Source organism: Papaver somniferum, chromosome 2 (genome assembly GCF_003573695.1).
Source record: "Papaver somniferum cultivar HN1 chromosome 2, ASM357369v1, whole genome shotgun sequence".
Taxonomy (NCBI): Eukaryota; Viridiplantae; Streptophyta; class Magnoliopsida; order Ranunculales; family Papaveraceae; genus Papaver; species Papaver somniferum.
Genome location: NC_039359.1, coordinates 29,609,529 through 29,630,575, shown reverse-complemented (window position 1 = coordinate 29,630,575; position 21,047 = coordinate 29,609,529). Strand labels below are relative to the sequence as shown.

General features: G+C 36.3%; 1 protein-coding gene across 1 annotated transcript; it reads left to right on the top strand.

The window, feature by feature from the left end:
• Positions 1-8,323: 8,323 nt before the first annotated feature.
• LOC113350797 (protein MAINTENANCE OF MERISTEMS-like) lies at positions 8,324-9,570 on the top strand. The gene is made up of 2 exons (XM_026594916.1): positions 8,324-9,062; positions 9,506-9,570. The coding sequence occupies exons 1-2, from the start codon at positions 8,324-8,326 to the stop codon at positions 9,568-9,570; spliced, it is 804 nt and encodes a 267-aa protein (XP_026450701.1).
• Positions 9,571-21,047: the final 11,477 nt, after the last annotated feature.

The window sequence follows — 21,047 nt, the reverse complement described above, 5'->3', positions numbered from 1 at the left end:
AAGATATTGTGGAATCACAAACGATGAGACGAAGATGTTTGTGACTACTTTTATATCTTGCCTATCTGAGATATCAATCTCAAGCCAATCTTTGTGATTGTACTCGTACGATAGAAATAACAAGATCAGATCACACAACTACGAGAAAGTAGTATCGGTCTGTCTTCACAATCGCAATGAAGTCTTTAAGTCGTTAACCTGGTTTTAAAGAAGAAACCAAAGGTTAAAGGAGAATCGACTCTAGCTTACACAACTAGTATCACACGTAAGGTGTGGGGATTAGGTTTCCCAGTTGCTAGAGTTCTCTCTTATATAGTTTTTCAAATAAGGGTTTGCAATCAATGTTAGCTTGGTAACAAAGCATTCAATATTCATCGTTAGATGAAAACCTGATTAGATTCAAGCTAATATCTTTCAACCGTTATATCTAAAACCTAGCTTGTTACACACAAATGAAATGCACGTTTCTAGGTTTGTGTAACCGTACCCAAACATGTACATTTGTTGGTTCAATAATAGTTAACCAAATGGTTATCCGTATGAGAACTTTCATATCAACCATATTCTTCTTCACCATAACTAGTTCTAATGACTCAAATGAACTAGTTAGAGAGTTGTTAAATTGCAAGGAAATCTTATGTCACTACAAAAGACACAATCGAAGCAAAAACGATTTGATTCACTCAAATCGGTTCATGAAATTTATCCACGGTTTGCAATTAACATTCCTTAGTTTATATAAACATGAGTTCACAAACAATCGTATTTAGATATAACCTAACTCAAGTTCGCGGACTGGGTTCGCGGACTTAAGTTCCCGGAAGGAGTTCTCAAACTCCAGCATATTTTCTCGGGTCGAGAACTTCCCCCAGTTCGCGAACTTAGTTCACGACTCTTGTTTCGGTTCTCTTGATCAACAAAGTTCGCAAGCTTCGGTTCAAGGAATAAGGACTTATACATATATGTATTTCCACAATAATGCTTATATCCATCATTGGTTATATAATCTAAACTCTCATTTCAATCATTGAAACATTCTCAGAGGACGTTATATAGTTGTTATTCACAAACCATTTTTCGTCAAAGCAATTTTCAAAGTGATTGAAACATAACATGACTTTCGTCACTAGGTAAAGATGAACTTGGCCAAAGCGAAAGCTTACCAGTACATATTTCGAGAAATAGATAGGCGAGTTAAACTCAGCTCAAAATAGCAAATGTGTATAATCAAAGCCTATATAGCAAAACGACTTTTGTCTCAAGATAGGAGATAAAGTAGATAGACTCTCGAGTGATAGATAAGTTCAAGTCTCCACATACCTTTTTGTCGATGAAGTTCCACAATTTCCTTGAGTAGTTCTTCGTCTTGTATGATGATCCGCCATGGAGTTCTTGAGCTCAACTATACTTTATATCCTAGTCAGAGACTTAGCTATAGTAGACTAGAAATCAAGACTTATAGTTTTGAAAACTAACATTGACAAACATGCTTGAGATAGCAATGCATGCGAGTTCGACCGAGCAATGCTCTAACAATCTCCTCCTTTGTCAATTTTAGTGAAAAACTATCAATACATATGGAATACAAAAAAAGATAAAGAAACTTATGTAGCTCCTATTCTACATGTCTAATCTTCAACATTACTCGAAATCTTCGTTACTTCCAAGTACTCCAATGATCCCAAAGGTTGTAAGTTCAGCATCATCGTTGTTGAAAATCCGTAGCTATAACAATGAAAAAACATAATTCTCGATCATTGTTATACAATGTCATAGTATCATTACACAACATCAAAGTTCAATTGTATCACAACTTTGACAACAATACTATGGTGATATGTATCACTCCCCTTAGTCAATACTCCATCTCACATGGAAACCACTCCCCCTTACATAATGATCTGAAAACCATATGTATTTGTAGTGTGAACTACATATTAATTCTCCCCCTTTTTGTCAATAAAATTGGCAAAGGTACAAGAACAGGATCCTGATGAAATTTCCAAAAGAGATATTTCATGACCAAAAGAAGGCATATATCATCTTGTTTAGATGCAATCATAAAGCCGAAGCTAAATGCATTCATCAAGGAGTTTAAAGATACAAGATAACCCCTATAATATTCCACAGCCGCACTCCCCACAAAGATTTGGAAATTAAGCACAAGTTCAATTAAGAACTCTCCCCCATAAAATGTCATTCCCGAAAGAACAACAAGAGCGACCTTAATTTTGAAAGAAAAGAAGGATTTCTTTGGACATAAAAAATCACATACGAATATGAATTTGAATCCAAAAATGCTAAATTAAATTAACCAAAAGAGAACCTGTGATTAATTTAATCGGAAATGCTCAACATAAGTGAACTTATAAAGACTCAAAAATACTCAATTAGATTAATCACAAGAGAACTATAATTAATCTAATCGGAATACACAACCAAATTAACCATAAAAAGTAATCAATTTAATTGGTCATGCTCGACATAAAGTACTTCACGGAGAAACAACTAAGCTAATTATAAGAAAATAATCAACTCAGTCGATCGTGCTCAATATAAGACACCTTACGGAACAACACAGTATATACAAAAATTATAGACCGGAGGTCGACCAATTATTGTGGAATAAGTAAGGATTCATTCTATTTTCGATCTTTTTTTTTCCGCATAACGACATTCAATAGACATAATCCTTGTAAACAAAAGATTTTAACCTATCTTCCATCAATAATTGACATAATAGGCTTAACTTTTGTATTTGTCAAAAGTCTATTCATTCCTTTATCAATGCATGCACATCGACTTACGAAAGACTTTACTTTTGATAAGATATGGGACAATCATAGTTCACGGACGCAAACACACATATCCCATAACGAATTCCAATATATAAAATCATAAATATTAATAAAATACAAAAATTATCTTCCAAATAGTTTTATAATTTAAACAAATAAACCTAAAAAAACATGAAGATGAAAACGTTGGACATAGCTATGTGTAATCACAATAATGACTATTCCAAACTCTAGTTATTCTTCTAAACAAAACAAGAAAATAGAAGATTTACTAGGCAAATTAAAAGAAATCATTTACTCATTATCTTCGTCATCGGAAATGCTCCAAGATGCTTGAATTGTGTTCAACTCTTCCTTGATCTTGGGAAACTTAGTTGCAACCAATGACAATTGTTCTTGCACACACTTCACCCTTGAATTGACCTTACACACACCCTTGTGAATTTTTTGAAGAAGACTCAAGGTGGTAGGGTCACAAACGTTAAGGGAAGCGTCTCTTTGTCTTTTGCACACATTCTCTCTTACGCGTCTGAAGGTACAGGGACGAACCGGTTTGGGGACCCCGAGAGAGTTTCCAATTGAATCAAAACCACGATAACGGCAAATTTTACCAATCAAGCAAGGGTAACCTAACATCTTGATGGGTGAAGTCATCGAAGTCATTTGAAAAATGATAAAACCACAAATATCGAGACTTTGAACACCCGATTCAAGGAAATAGACCAATTCCGCAAACTCATGACTCCACCAAGAATTCTCAATTGTGGAGGGACAAAGATTGGAGATACCAAGTTTTTCAAATGCCATAAATCCAATACTAATATCATTAGTAGGAAACTTTCCTTGATTCCAAGCGACCTTCTTGCCACAAAGCCCAAGAGAGATGTCATCATATGATGAACGCTCATCACATGGTCTAGGAAGACGCACGTTTCCCCACGGAATTTTGGTAGCATTCGAGATTAATTCCCTATCAACAAGAAATCTTTCTCTATTTATCATGGATTTGAATTCCATCTTATTGAGATCAACATCATGAATGTTGGCATAGAAAATTCTTGTAAGATAATCAAATCATTGACCATGACCATCAAACATGTTTCCAAGATTGAATTTTTTGAAGCAAACTAGATCCTCTTCATGTCCACTAGATAGATCCAATTCTTTTCTAGGATAAAACCTTTATATGTAATCTTTTCAAAAACACTAGCACAAGAATCATTCACAAATCTAATCCTAAGAGAATTTTGGTCACAAGGTAAATCCATGATAGAGACACTTAAGTTTTTTGAACTCATCATGAGGTCTAAAAATTTGAAGGAACCAAGAGGAATTTACTTACTTGGAATGAACCTTGAACGCCCTTTCTTTTAATTTCTCCAAAGAAGCTTCAATGGAGGAAACACAAAAACCCTAGAGGTTCTCGTACGCGGACTGATGGGATGAAGAGGAGAGTGCGCAAACTTCTTCTTTATAAGACCCAATCAGGGGATTGGACCCGTTTGTGAACCGCGACCCATAAAAGAAAAGTGGGGTTTTCTTAGACGTTTGCACATCAAAGGTTATGCATTCCGTGACAAGATGGATGCAGTAGAAAGCTTTATTTGGTACTATAAACAAAGAATAACAAAATTGTACGCATCTCAAACCATTTCTTACCCCATTCCAAGATATATACAAGTGGGGTAGTGCCAGGCTTGTTACTAAGAGGCATAATGTGCGAAAGAAGATATTAAGATATTATGGAATCACAAACGATGAGACGAAGATGTTTGTGACTACTTTTGTATCTTGCATATCGGAGATATCAATCTCAAGCCAATCTTTGCGATTGTACTCGTACGATAGAAACAACAAGATCAGATCACACAACTACGAGAAAGTAGTATCGGTCTGGCTTCACAATCCCAATGAAGTCTTTAAGTCGTTAACCTGGTTTTAGAGAAGAAACCAAAGGTTAAAGGAGAAACGACTCTAGCTTACACAACTAGTATCACACGTAAGGTGTGGGGATTAGGTTTCCCAGTTGCTAGAGTTCTCCCTTATATAGTCTTTCAAATCAGGGTTTGCAATCAATGTTAGCTTGGTAACAAAGCACTCAATATTCAACGTTAGATGAAAACCTGATTAGATTCAAGCTAATATCTTTCAAACGTTAGATCGAAAACCTAGCTTGTTACATACAAATGAAATTCATGTTTCTAGGTTTGTGTAACCATACCCAAACATGTACATTTGTTGGTTCAACAATAGTTAACCAAATGGTTAGCCATATGAGCACTTTCATATCAACCATATTCTTCTTCACCATAACTAGTTCAAATGACTCAAATGAACTAGTTAGCGAGTTTTTCAATTGCAAGGAAGCCTTATGTAACTACACAAGACACAATAGAAGCAAAAACAATTTGATTCACTCGAATCGGTTCATGAACTTTATAGCCACGGTTTACAATTAAAATTCCTTAGTTTATATAAACATGAGTTCACAAACAATCGTATTTAGATATAACCTAACTCAAGTTCGCGGACTTAAGTTCCCGGAAGGAGTTCTCAAACTCCAGCAGATTTTCTCGGGTCGAGAACTTCCGCCAGTTCGCGGACTTAGTTCACGGCTCTTGTTCCGGTTCTCTTGATCAACAAAGTTCGCACACTTCGGTTCAAGGAATAAAGACTTATACATATATGTGTTTCCACAACAATGCTTATATCCATCATTGGTTATATAATCTAAACTCTCATTTCAATCATTGAAACATTCTTAGAGGACGTTATATAGTTGTTATTCACAAACCATTTTTCGTCAAAGCAATTTTCAAAGTGATTGAAACATAACACGACTTTCGTCACTAGGTAAAGATGAAGTTGGTCAAAGCGAAAGCTTACCAACACATATTTGGAGAAATAGATAGGCGAGTTAAACTCAGCTCAAAATAGCAAATGTGTATAATCAAAGTCTATATAGCAAAACGACTTTTGTGTCAAGATAGGAGATAGAGTAGATAGACTTTCGAGTGATAGATAAGTTCAAGTCTCCACATACCTTTTTGTCGATGAAGTTCCACCAGTTCCTTGAGTAGTTCTTCGTCTTGTATGATGATCCGCCATGGAGTTCTTGAGCCCAACTACACTTTCTATCCTAGTCCGAGACTTGACTATAGTAGACTAGAAATGAAGACTTATAGTTTTGATCACTAACATTGAAAAACATGCTTGAGATAGCAATGTATGCGAGTTCGACTGAGCAATGATCCAACAAAAAGGTTAGTTGAATTTATATATAGACACTAACATCAATAAGACCATTTTCTTTAATGTTCCAAAATATTTGAGTAACATTAGATGTGAGAACGCCACTCATGCACTACTTAGCATAGTTGATGCGATTTTTTTTTATTTATATTTCTCAGTTTATTGGGGAGGAAGCTTGCACATGTTTTTATTTATATTTATAAGTTTATTTTTTCAGCTCACATATGTATATCTCAACATTCCAATAGCCAAGAGTTCTTCATTTTTATAAAACTCCCACATTTGCATTAAAAGAACCTGGCTAAATTGGGGCCTATGCCACTTAATTGGGGCCTAAAGATTACTTCATCTACCTTATACATAATGATAAGGGGTTTCGAAATTTATTGAAATTACCAAAATTACCCTCTAAAAAAATATTAATATTACTAAATTACCCCCATCAACTCTTAATAATAAACCTAAAACTAAAATCAGTTTTCATTTCTAACCTAAAAACTGATTCTTCATCTCTTCTACTCCCTCTTTTTTCATTTTTTTAAAACAAAAAATCGTCGATTATCGACGATCCAAAAACGATTAATCGTTTTCTTTCTTCTATAAAATGTCGAAACCATCAAGATACAAACAAGCCACTGGAATCATTTATCCTAGTGACTGTAATCCCGGAGTTGTTAAAGAAATTGGAAACAAACCGAAGAAGAAAACGGTTGCTCGAGAAGAACCATCTCTAATCGAACAACAATAGGAGGAAATGGGTCGAATCAGGTACTCTTCTATCAACCCAATCCTCTAAATTAGGTTTTAGTAACATGCAATCACTTAGAAATCAAAAATTTTGAAATCAAAATTTTCTGGGTTTTACAGAATCGGATTATGTTAGTGTACAAGTAAACCGATTCTATTTAGAAACGGTTTATGTTCTTGCTCACCTAAACCGACTGCTCTACATGTGAATAGGAATCGGAAAATGTTAGTGTATAAATAGCCCGATTCAGTTATGGTAGGGTTAACGTTGTTTCTGTAACTTTTTTTCGTTAGAATCGGATTATATATATGTTCACAAAAACCGATTGTGTAGCATTTGAATTCTTATATGCTTAGTCAATAATCGTACATTATATGTATATCGAGAAAACCGATTACTAGAATCGGTTTACATTAGCACTTAAAAAATCCGATTGTTGGTTTTATTATGTTAGGATTCGGACTTTATATGTGTATCGAGTAAACCGATTGTGTACCTTGACTTAAAAAAATGCATTCATTCCATTGTTGTTTGTCGCTTAACTCTGTATTCTACAGGCCAAACAAGGGCAACCAACAAAAGCAAGCCGAAAAGAAATATAAGAGGAAACATGACCTTGCTTCTCCTAAGCCTTTGGGACCTCGTCGAATAGACGGTCAAATTTTGAATGCTTCCCACCGAAGGGCCACGGGAAGTAAAGCCAAAGGGATCAACATCAATGACCCACCACCTTAACCGGAGCAACCAACACATGAAGAATCTGATTCTGATACACCTACTGAACAAAGTGATGAGGAAGTTAATGAGGAATAAAGTGGTGGAAAGTAGATCGATGAAGAAGAAATTGGTGGCAAGGAAGGTGGTGAAGAAGAAGGTGGGGATGAAAGTGACGAAGAAGAAGGTGAGGATGAAAGTGATGAAGAAGAAAGTGAGAAGCAAGTTGATGAAGAGATGGGAGAATTTCAAGAACAAGTGCAAGAAAAAATCCAAGGAGGAGACGCTGAATAACAAGGTAAGACAGATGGTAAGAAGATAGATGTTCCAAAGAAGAAGAATGGTGACCACATGCCCGACCCGTTGAAGATGTTTCCTCGTGGCCCTAAGGATCACGTTTACGGGTTACCAGGTAATGGAGGACATATGTTATGGAGGTACAAAGACAGTTGGGCCGCAGTCATTTGCCATACCATAGTAAGTACCTAAACCTTATGCTATGTAACATAAAAATTATTATCCGTGTAGTTTTTTGATTGTTGTCCACCGGGTTTGTTTTGTTTTATAGGATCACAGGGATGTCGTTCGTCGTATGAATCCAGGAACGTCAGTGAGTATGATGAGAATATGGCCACTGGAAGGTATGCAATCAACCGTTGCATAAGTTCAGGAAGTAATCGATCTAGTAAATTCTACGGGGTTGGTACCCGCGGTCGAGAATTTGGACCTTGGTTACGAAAAACCACTTTGTTCCGCCTTTCCCGAGAGATATTACGGGGAAACAAATACTTTGCATCTTCCGTTTGGCGAAATGACGATAACTCCAAATAATGTGAAGTTCATTACCGGGCTAAGCATAGAAGGAAAAGCCGTGAAGCACGAATACTACGTGCAAGAGCTTAACTGGGACAATATTTACGCGTTTACCAAGAATGTGTTCCAACGGGATGAGGATAGGACCAAGTCAGGGATGCTAGTAGGCAAGGCAAAACAAAGGATATTTCATCTCTCGAAGTTTAGGCACAACTTCATGGGAAGAAAGAATCTTCGTGATGAGGGAAAAGAGGTGACGCCGGAACGTATCATCTCCACGGCCAATGCGTATGTCCTCTACGTCCTGGGAGTTGTTATCTTCCCCGATATTTCCGGTGCCCATGTGAGCGCCAACTTTATCCAGTTGTTGCAACCATTTGACAAGATTCATGAATACTCATGGGGCACTGCCATCCTTGTATCGTTGAACGAGTTGAGAAAGGCTTTTAGGGCTCGAAGGAACCATATCGGACGGAATATGGATTTTCTGCAGGCGTGGATATATATGCACTTCCCAATATTTTCTCAAAGGGATTTCGAGAACAAGGAATGGGGCCACGAGTATTATGGACACAAGTACGCCTATAAAAGTAAGCTGAAGAACCAAAAAAAGGGTTATCTGAAGTTGAGACGCCAGTTGGACAACTTGATAATGAAATATGTTTTCTTTGATCCTTACAAGGAGGATTTGGCTAAAAGAAAGAGAAAAGGAAAGAAGATTGGGTGCAGAGAGAAAAGTGATTATTTTTGGCCTTTGTTTCACCCAAGAGGATATGTAATGAATGTACAACCCGACGAGAGTCGCAAGACAATGCGGTTACGTACAAAAAATTCCAATGGAGCACAAGATGTTCAAAATCAATGAGAAAAAAACAAATCATATGATAATGATATTGACATTGTTCACAAGCCTTTACCATCATCTGATTATTGGGAAGACAGAGCGTTTCACAGATATCCTTTGGATGGTCCATCTCGAACAGATGACGATGTAATTTAGGGTTACATGTCGTGGTACCTCAATGTTTCACATACTCGAGTGATACGAGTAGATGAGAGGCCCAAGATAGAGGACAAAGATACAACTCTAGAATGCCTGGTGCATATTGCTACTCAATTACGGTTTTGTTAATGTTATTAGCGTTTTTTGTTGAATGTTTTTTCTTTAAAATGGATACAGAGAAGCCGAGTCGGGTACTTGATAACCCAAGCAAAGCTACAAATCAGGGAAGGGAAAAATGTTAAGGCCAATGAAAAGCTGATTGATGAATTGAACAGTCTCGAAGATGTAGAAGCTGGTGCAAAGTTTGGGGAGCTGTAGGAGGAGGAGGAGGAGGAGGAGGATGAGCCAAAGTTGCCCCCCCCCCCCCCCCCCCCCAAAAAAAAAGATGTCTGAAGGTGCATCGAGCAGCACCCAACCTGGTAAACGAGGACGTGGTGGACGTGGTCGTGGTGGGGATGTTTATGAATGAATGGTTATATTCATGTTTATTTATTTAACTATGGATAATTATGGAGTCAAAACTTATGTCTTGTCTTAAACTTATTGTCGAATTATGTTTGGTTATATTCCTAGTTTATGAATGGCTTAATCTGGTTTCTTTTGAAAATTGTTGGTGTTTGTCCAAGACGTGATAAAATAACCAACTACAATATGTGTACAAAAAATGCAGGATTCTGGCATTTTTTCCCAGTCAGAATCAGTTTACATGTACCTATATGTTAACAGATTCTGACAGTTTCTCAGAGGTTCTGTTTCAGATTCGGTTTACGTGTACCTTTATGAAATCCGATTGTTACGAAAAAAAGTTCTGAAACTTTTTTTAGCTTAGAATCGGTTTACATGTATATATTTGTAATCCGATTTCTATGAAGAAAAGTCATGTAACTTCTGATGCCAAGAATCGGTTTTCATGTACATATATGTAATCCGATTGTTAGAAAGAAAAGTTTTGTAATTTTTTTTTTGCCAAAAATCGGATTACATGTGCGTTACAAAAGTCCGATTGATGAGAGGCATAATTTTTATGTTTTTGCAAGGACATAATCAGACTATGTGGACATACCTAAACTCCGATTATTTGATTTGATTTTGAAAAAAATAGCCCTTGAGTCCTTATCTATATAAGGACAACCTCTTTCAGCCACTCCAATATCACACACTTAGCCTAGAAAATGGAATGGGGACCGTATGAAGATTTGTGTCTCGTTAAATCGTTTGCTAATACGTTCCGTGAACATCCAAATGAAATCTATTCAATGTTTTGGAAGAGAGTTAAAGAGTTCTTTTACGGGCGTACCAGGAATCCCAACAACCGCAAATGGAGAGACTTGGCATTTCGATTCCAATAGATTAAAGGTGCAATGCGAGAGTACGTAGAAGTTAGAAATATGGTGTACGACTATCATTCACGAACTCCTCTTAGGGAAAAAGTGAGTAATGCGATCATTTTTATACCTAGTCAAAAGTTCACATACTAACATTAAAGAATTTATTGAATTTCAGCTGGAACATTTCAACGGGCTATGGAGAATCCGTAATGGGGAAACTAAGTTCATTCACCACAATGAATATACGACGTTGTACCGACGTGCTCAGAGTTTTATTGACGAGCATTTGATGTGTCAAATTCTAGAATTTCCATACTCAATCCTATATATGTAGTGCGCTGATTTCCTAAACTATGTAATGAATACTTTGTTTCTGAAAGTAAGGCATAATCGGATTATATGGACTTATGTAAACACCGATTTTAGTAATCGGTTTATGTGTGTATTAAGTAAACTCCGATTCTGGATTTACATCGTCATTCGGCATAACTCAACCCAGAATCGGTTTACAAAAGAACTAACATCAACCGATTCTAGATCGAGTCTCTTGAAAAAAACTTAAATTTTTTACAAGTGTTGATTATGCATTAATGAAAGTTAATTTCAGGATTAACTTGATTAAACATTATTTAATTATCCGAATTAGCACTAAATTAACAAGAAAATATTAGGCATTAACATAAATAGTGGATAAGGGGTTTCTATGAATTATTTCTTAACGACCCTATTTTGTCATGTAGCTATAGGCCTCAATTAAGTGGCATAGGCCCAATTTAGCCAGGCAAAAGAATAGTTTAGTATGGAAAATATTATGAATTTTTGCTTGACTTCGTAGAGCCTCAGTTATCAGTAAATTAGGAACTCAATATGTATTCATAGTGTCATGGAGTTTGGTTGTCAATTTTTGTATATTTAGATGAAATATTCTTTTTGAAATTTAAAATTAGTCTCAGATGAAATAATAGATATGGACAATATCTATGTATTCATTTTTTTTTTTAATTTTCATGTTGGGTCAACATTATTATTCCTGCCAAATACTAAATTGAAATAACATGTTTAAGTAAAACAAAAAGATAAGGTAACTTATCAATTTTTTTGTCCAAAACTTATTTCAATAACAAAATTATAACACACGAAAAAAATAAAACAAACCGAATTTTAACAATACTGAACTGGAGACAAAAGCATTCTGTGCCTTTACGGCACGGCTTAATCCATAATAACATCCATATGATTCACATGTACCACATATATCATATATGCGATATTTGCAATATTAAGAAAAGCATAAAACCATCTTGTGTGGATCATAGTTAAAAGTATAAATTTTATGCAAGGTTTTGATGGTTGAAATTTTGTACGTTTCACTAATAATAGTAATTGAAAAACAATATTGGATTGTTTGGCCAAAATAAACAGGGCCATCTGGTGAAGTATTAACTTCCGATGCTAGGGGCATTGAGCATTTGTAATAACCGGCCAGATCATATTCTCAGATTCAAAACCCTAGATGTTAGCAGGAAGTACTATACATCCATTTCTGTTCTTCAGTGAAGCATCAGTTGCAGCTACCGCTCACTCCTCCTTGGATCCAACGGAATCATCTTCTTGACCACCCTTGCTAATGCGGCTTTTCATCCGAATAGTAGTATTATAATAGTATGTATAATGAGTATGTATATAGTAGTACAATAGGAGTATAGTATATGGTAAAATATGGATAAAAAGAGTATTTAGGACAATATGAGTATATGTATAGGAAGAGTAGTATGTATAATGTTATTTACTTTATTTATTTACAGTAGTTGTAAGTAGAACTACACCATGGGATTTAGGGTAATAGTTTCCCTACACAAAAGGCAACTCTTACCATTACGTTCGTTGATATACTGACGTTGTACGCAATTTTGTTGAGCTGAGTGGCCACAAGATGGCATCAGGCTCAGTAAGTTTCCGTCTTTGAATTCTTCTATATAGAACATGCATTCGCTTCTGTTAGGGTCTTGAGATCCGTCGAAAGTCACTGTGGAATTCTCTAATTCTATTTCTATAATGGTAAATGAGAGCCGCAACAAAACACATGAATAAACCATAACTAGACCTACTAGCAACCGGTTTTCACTCAAAAATTCTAGTATCCCTGCTTTATTGTTAAAAAGATTGAGAAAATCAAAGAATGTACTATTTGAAATCTAAAGAAGAACTCAAACCAAGCCTAAATCATAAAATCCAAACCCAAGCCCAACATCATTTTCAATACCAAAACTCAGATCAAAGACCAAGCCCACTATCACTTTCAGTACCAAAATTCAAGTCCATTTATATCAACCACTGATAATTTCTCCGGTTTTTATGATCTGAAAAAAAAATGATGACTACCTATAGAGAAAAATGTTGACGACATTATCAATTTGAGTTTCTCCAAAGAAATAAAATAGGTGCCCTTAGTGAGTGGCTGGCACAGTAATTCTCCTTTACCACAACACTTTTTCTTTGTTCTTTATCTCGATGGACATCACTTTATTGATGTTTTTATATCCATTTTCACTTCTTTTGAAGGATGTAACCTAATGCAAGACACAAATAAAAAAAATCTATAGATTACAAAGTATTTCACACCAAATCAAGCAAATAAGTGGCAAAAAATGATAACTAAAATACGTAAAGACATTGTGGCGCTCAAGTCAGAGTGAGCTTTAAGCAGGTAAGTAAGGAGAAAATAATTAAAAATTGTGTACCTTTGTGTTGGATTTCAACCTCTATTATAGCCAGAAAATAAATCTAGTTGTTCGGACTTGTAGTTATCCTAATAACCATCCAAGGAAATAAAATACTTCTTGCAAAGATGGATCCAAGACTAGGTGTAATTTTCCAAATAGATAATGAAAAGATGAGTTCAACTAAAAAAGAATGAGGTACCTCACTCCGCCGCCAGACAAAAGTTATGAGCAAAACAGTCGAAGTAAATACCCAGGTTTAAATCAGCTGATAAGTGCATTTATGTCATCCATTTCTGGCAAAAGAATTTGCAGAAAAACTTTTGAATTTGAGTTTTTACAATAGGTATACTTGGGGAACCTTATCCACGGACTATGGACTTATTTTTATGCAAAACATTATTGTTTTGAGTTTTTCTTATCAAAAATGAAGAACATATGCCGATAATGGATTAATGTTCTTCATGGATCAATAACATCAGGACCAGTCAAACTTAAAAATGAAGAACATATATATACCAATTCTTGATTGATGTTCATCAAAGATCAAGAACATCAAGAATAATCGGCCATTGTGTAAGCATCTGTAGTGTACACAACTTCAATTTGTTTTTATTTCTAGGGGACATTTGATTTAAAATATTACAGATTTATTTTATGTGACCAGACGGATAGACATGATCAATAACATATCGGAGTTTATCATGTTACTTTGGAGCAGATAAGCTCATGCGCAGCAGATCTAAGCAGTCATGTTGCTTATTTGATCTCCAGCAGGTTACTATTTTGGAGTTTAGTTTTACTATGAAAGGTGTTTAAATTTCTGTTTTCAATGTTTTTAATTTGGTTTTTGTTGTCCTGCATGTTTTTGTTTGTTCATCTTGGGATGAGGATAGTGATGCAACTATGGTTGGTGATCTAATGAACAAAAGAGAACTAAGCATACCGCCATTATCAACTCGGATCAACTAGCAAATCGCATCCTCAACATCAACTCCGACCACTACAATTAGATCGGCTTTCATCACCAGTTTCAGTTATGCTTTTAATCTGCGTTTGGGTTTTATGTATGATCTGATTTACTTAGATAAGTTTTTCATCCAGCTGATAGGTTTAGTTTTTTGATTTTTCAGGTCTGCTAAGTTAATTTTTCTATTGGATCTGGTGCTCTTCTCTATAAAAGTTTTCTTATGTTCGGGTTACTATCTGATTACCCAAGTTTAATGATGATTTTTTCCGGCAAGAACAGAAGCTCCGAAGATTATTCTGTCGGTTACTTATGTTCCTGTAGGTGAAGATTTTGATAAATCTTTCTTGGAAGGTCATTATTCTCATAAAAAAAAATTAAATTTGTTTTAGGATTGTGGATCATGCCTCAACGATCCAACCTCTCCCGGGTGGTACTGCTACTTTTACTGGTATCTCATATATATCGGGTGTTACCACTAGTTACTTATGTGTTAGAGCACTGCTCGGTCGAACTCGCAAACGTTGCTATCTCAAGCTTATTTGTCAAGTTTAGTTGATCAAAACTATAGTCTTGATTTCTAGTCTACTTATAGCTATGTCTCGTATTAGCTAGGATAGAATGTGTAGTTGAGCTTTAGACTTCACGGTGTTCATCGATTGAAGACAACGACCTATTGAGGAGAGCTTGGAGGAACTTCATCAACAAAAAGTATGTGGAGACTAAACTTCTCTATCACTCAGAAGTCTATTCAATTCTATTTCCTAATGAGACTAAGTCGTATAGATATATAGACTTTTATATTATACACATCTGATATTTCAAGTTGAGTTTAACTCGGTTATATGTTTCTCGAAATACGAGTTGAAATCTTTTTGCTTTAACTATTCATCGTATTCTTGATGAGTTTAGTTGGAAATAATTTATTTGTTGGAAACTAAATATTAAGTTAAAAGATGATCATGTGGAAATTGCCTTGAAGCATCTTACATGATTTGTGTGAGACAATCATTTGATGTCAACTTGGAAAGTTTCGTATTGATCATTCGATCACTTGAAAATTACTTGAAGCTAATAGTTTGTGTGAGACAGATATTGTCGTCTTCTAAGGATGTTTTAATGATTGAAATTGGAGTTTAGAAAAATTAACCATGTATGGATACAACAGGGTATGCATACCTAGTATGTGATACCCTGATATTCGGTAGTAGTTGGCCGAATTAAATATAAGTAATGGTTTGTCCTATCCTAACACTGAGGCCTGATGAGTTCACTTGGCTGAGTTGTGGGAAAATTTCTCAGTTAAGCGTGCTCGGCTGGGAGTAGTCACAGGATGGGTAAACTCTCGAGAAGCTGTTGCTGGATGACCGCAGTAGTGCTGTTAAAAATCCCACACTGCTGGATGACCGCACTGGGTAAGTGGGAACATTATCGGTGTTAGTTGGGATACAACTGGGGACGGTTCGCTTGTGCTCGGGTGAGTGAGTATGTTAGGCCGTTAAGCTACATACTGGTCTTACAAGAGGCAAGGAACGTCTACATTATACCGAGGCCTTTTCAGCATAATTGGCTCCAAAGTTGGATTAAAACTTTGCAGTTAAGCGTGCTCGGGAGGGAGTAAACCAGGGATGGGTGACTATCCGGGAAGTTTTTGCTGGATTACCGCAGCGATGTTGAAAACCCCACACTGCCGGATGATCGCAGTGGCTAAGTGGGGACAATATCAGTGGAGGAACGGGTCATTACATAGTATGCGAACTGTTTTGTAGTGATTCAGGTCCGGGAATTTGTTTTCGTACCTAGTATGTAAACGGTTTTAACTGTTAAGGTCTGAGAACCTTTTTTGCGTACCTAGTGTGTGAACGGTTCTACCAAAGTTGGGTCCGGGGCTGCTGGTCGCATACCTAGTATGCAAACGGCTGAACAAGGCCAAGGTCCGGAGATGTTGTTTGCATACCTGGTTATCAAACACAATGGTTAAGTTCTAAAACCGGTTAAGTATGTTTATCATACTCATGAACAAATACATTTATGAAATATGGAATGCAATATTTGCAAACCGTGGCTTAATGTTCATTAATTGATTCTTGTATAAGTACTTTGTACGATTACGAATCAATCCGATTTTGATTCAATTTGTTCATATATATTTCTATGAGATAGTGAAAAATTAAATAACTATATGTGAAACACAATTAGATTCATTTGATTATCTTTCATGATTGATTGATCATCATATTTGATCTAGAGGTGTTAGATGAATGTGGTTAAGACAAAAGTGTTCATATGGCTAACTTCGGTTAACTGTTGTTGAGCCAACTCAAAATACACGTTTAGGTACGGTTACCTATATCTAAATGAAGGTATATTTCATTTGTGTGTAACAAGCTAAGACTATCTAACGGTGGAGATTAATTGCTTTATTTTTAAGTAGATTTAGCTTGAATCTTAAATCAGGATTCATCTAACGATGAATATTGAATGCTTTGTTACTAAGCTATCTTAGCTTTGATTGAAAGAAAAACCCTGATTTGAAAGACTATATAAGGAAGAACTCTAGCAACTGGAAAACTTAATCCCGACACTTTCCTGTGTCCTAGTTGCATACTAGAGTCGATTCTCCTTTAACCTAGGTTTTTACAAAACAATATTAGGTTAATGACTTGAAGACTTCATTTGGGATTCGTGAATCCAGATCTAACTATTTTCTCTGTAGTTGCGTATTCGGATCTTACTTGTTCTATCGTATTGAATACTATCTTCTCTAAGATTTGCTCGAGATTTATCTCCGATTGGTAAGATATAAAAAGTAATCACAAAGTTCTTCGTCTCAGACTTTGTGGTTCCACAATAAATTCTTCTACTACCATATAGTTAAGTTATTGTGAGTTGATTGATATTTCTAGGCTGCTCTTCGGGAGTATAAGACCCGATTATCAATTGGTTCCTGTTCACCTTGATTTATCATAAGACGGAACAAAACTTCATAGGTACTTTTGTGGGAGACAAATTTATCTATCAAAATATACTTATTTGTGGGAGACAGATTTGTTTATAAGTCTTCGACTTTGGGTCGTAGCAACTCTTAGTTGTGGGTGAGATCAGCTAAGGGAATCAAATGCACAGAATTTTGCGTGGTTTTAGAGGCGTAAAATGCGACTGTACCTTAATCAGTGTGAGACTTGGTTAGTGCTCAACTATATTCCATTCCAAAATTAACTTGTACTATGATAGTGTCTGTAGCGGCTTAATACAGTGTGGTGTTCAAACCTGGACTAGGTCCCGGGGTTTTTCTACATTTTCGGTTTCCTCGTTAACAAAATTTACGGAGTCTGTGTTATTTCTTTTCCGCATTATATTTGTTTGTATAATTGAAATATCATAGGTTGTGCGTAGTTCAATCAATTGGTAAATCCGACCCTTGTTTGTTGGATATAAATTGATTGGCAGTTAGGTGTTGGTCTTTGGTACCGTCCAAGTTATTTCTCATATCAATCGGGGTCACAAATTTCTATCTATTCGATTGCAGGTTGTATTGAGAAATTGAGATTAAGCTCTTTGATATATCTCTTGATTGAGCTCGCTTTTAAGTTGCTGCTCTCGGAATTATATTGGAGTTAGTCCATACAGATTGCCGAACGAATTATTGGGTGTGGTTGTTATACCCGCTTTTTCACTATGATTCTGGTATACATGATTATGTTAACCGAGATTCTATTACTTGGTCCTATTTGAAAGTGGTTCGTGGTCAGTCCCGTTGATTTTATTTTGTGATGTCCCATAACTCCAAGGTTTAGTACCTGCATTATATATTAAAAAAAAAGTGCTGGGAGCAAAAAAATAATTCTATAGAAACAAACGGATCCTAGGAAGAGAGCGGAGGGACCAAATTTCATTTAAATTCCATCATTTTCTTTTTCTTTTTTTTTTTATTTTATAAAAGCATCCATTTTCATAATAACCTTCCAAAATTACACAGGGATGAAGATGAAGCACATCAAGAACCAAAGAGTAGCAAGTATTGTGCTAGTACATAGTTGAATATTCCAACAAGAGAAAGAGAAGAAATACCAAGTAAACGACCAACAACAAGCATGAAAGAACCGATTAAAATCGGGAGAGGATGGTCTTTGGAGATTAAATCCGACCATTGTTTGACTGTCTTCTTCTTGAGTAAGATGAGCACCTTTGAAAGTGGAGAAATTTGCTCCAGTTGACCGGAAAACAGTAGATTTTGCTGATTGGAAAACATCTTCACTCTTGAGTACCCAGTAACTATAGGAAAAAAAACCATTAATGGCAAAGAGGAACGTTACAAATACGCAGAAAGAAACGCTACAAAAGCGCAGATAAACTGCCGAAAACCGGCATGGACTAACATCAAACTCTATGAACATCTTAAACCTAATTTGTTCTACACTAACTAATTCAAACTTTAACTAATATTGCTCAAATCTGTTTAGATCGGGTTTCAAATTTTCCAAAAAAAAAAAAAAAAAAAAAAAAAAACTTCTTTATTTTGCCCAAAATCGCACTAAAAAGGGAAGAGAGAAATAAAATTTTCATCAAAATCTTAGAAGGTAGGATTTTGTTCGAACATCAGTTGACTGATGATGCATGTTTAGGCTGTGGAAAAGACTCAAAACATCATTGGTGACGGGTCATCCGAACCATTGCATTTGATATTCTTAGAAAATTTGTCAGTACGACAGAAAATTCGTACAAGGAATATTCCTAATTTAGTGACACTGAAAACATACGACTTTTATACCAATTCAAAAGGAGTGATGCTACAGCTGCCGGGGCTGGGCACCGTGGAAATCACCGCGTCTCACAGCCCCGGGGACCCACAGGAGCTTGCAGGGAGTGGTCTTATGGGTCCCACTGTGGGTCCCCAATTTTTTGTGTGGTGCGGTAGTTGTCACGGGACTTTCTTTCTTTTTTTTTTTTTTTTTTTTTTTTTTTAAGTAAAGGCCTTCAACAAGGCTAATAGTCTCCCTCAACTGCTGGAGCCAGCCAAGCAGGAGGCATAAACCAGTACATAGAAGCTTTTCTTACGTTTAGCCCATTGAGCTAACTCATGAGCAACGGTATTACAGATTCTAGGTTGAAAACTAAAGATACAAGCTATTAAATTAGAGGCAAGTAACTGAATGTCTTTAAATATGGCATCTGTCCTAGAATCACCATCAAAAGAACCCAAAGAGAATTGTTCCACCAGCTTCTTAGCATCACTTTCAATAATGATATGGGTCATCTTCTGTTCCACTGCTTTCTTGAGAACTCCCCAGATGGCTCTGGCTTCAGCTTCTTCTGCAGACGAAACTTCAAAAACCATGGCAGCACAGAAAGAGGCTTTGCTAGTAGAATTTCTCATCACATATCCTGCATCATTATCTCCAGAGATGTCATCAAAAGCTCCATCAGTGTTACATTTTATGCAACCAACCAAAGGGGGCATCCATTTGTGATTTAGATCTATGGGATTTGAAAGGGTAGAAACAAAAGTATTTTTCTTAGTAAGAAGCATTTCCCTAGCTCTTTCTATGACAAACTTATGATTTTCAGACACATTTTGAAAGACCAAGTTATTTCTACTGGTCCAGATGGACCACAGGATAACAACAAAGAGTTTTTGAGCATCATCAGGCAATCCAGAGTTTTGCTTCAGAAGCCAGAAAGTAAGCCACCATTGAAAAGTTTCTTGAGTAAAGAAAGAAGTGTTTATGCAAAAACTTGACAAGAACCAAACCTTAGAAGCAAAAGGACACAGAACCAAAGTATGCATAATGTTTTCATGAGGATCCTTGCATCTGGCACATTCAACAGAATGCATGGGCATTCTGGTATGAAGGACAGTTATAGCTGGAAGAGCATTTTTAGCAGCTTTCCAAAGGAAAAGTTGAATTCTGTGAGGAACTCTAATCTTCCAGATATGTAACCAAAGATTCTTACATGGAGAGGGATTAATGCCTCTGAGACCCAAGTAAGCGGATTTTGAAGAAAATTTACCATTCTTCGATAGGTCCCAAGCCCTCCTGTCAGGAGTGCAATGCTGGCTTAAGGGAATAGTGACGATCTTCTTAACAGAAGCATCATCAAAGTGGGTAGAGAGTCTAGAAACATTCCATGTTCTAGTATGGTTATCAATGAAGTAATCAACTTTTATGTTAGGGTCCTGAGGGGTGAGAGGGTTGGGAGTAGCAGAACCCAAATTTGGAATCCATTTATCACACTAGGGGTCGATAAAATTTCCATCCCCAACAATCCAGGAAACAAAGGGTTTAATCAACTCCTTTATAGCATGAAGGCGTTTCCAGGTCCAAGAGCATTTATCAGGACATTTGGCATTCAGAAAATCAGTCCTAGGAAAATATCTAACTTTTAAAATCTTAGCCAACATGCAATCATGGTTTTCTATAATTTTCCAAGCATTCCTAGCTAACATGGCAAGATTATTTAGCTCAGCTTTTCTGAAGCCCAAACCATCTTCAGATTTAGGGGAGCACAGAGTATCCCAACCCAAAAGTTGGAGCTTTCTATCTTTTGGGTCAAGAGATTCTCCCTACCAGAATTTGCAAAGATGGGCATCCATCTGTCTGCAGAGGTGCTTTGGGATGAGAAAAGCCCCCATCTGGTACAAGGGGATATCTTGGCCAATATGTTTCACCAAAGTGGTTCTAGCAGCCTGAGAGAGGAGCTTG

Coding starts and splice junctions, on each gene's coding strand:
- LOC113350797 (XM_026594916.1), top strand. CDS start 8,324: ATGACGATAACTCCAAATAATGTGAAGTTCATTACCGGGCTAAGCATA. Junction 9,063..9,505: donor GATTGGGTGCAGAGAGAAAA/GTGATTATTTTT, acceptor AAATGGATACAG/AGAAGCCGAGTCGGGTACTT.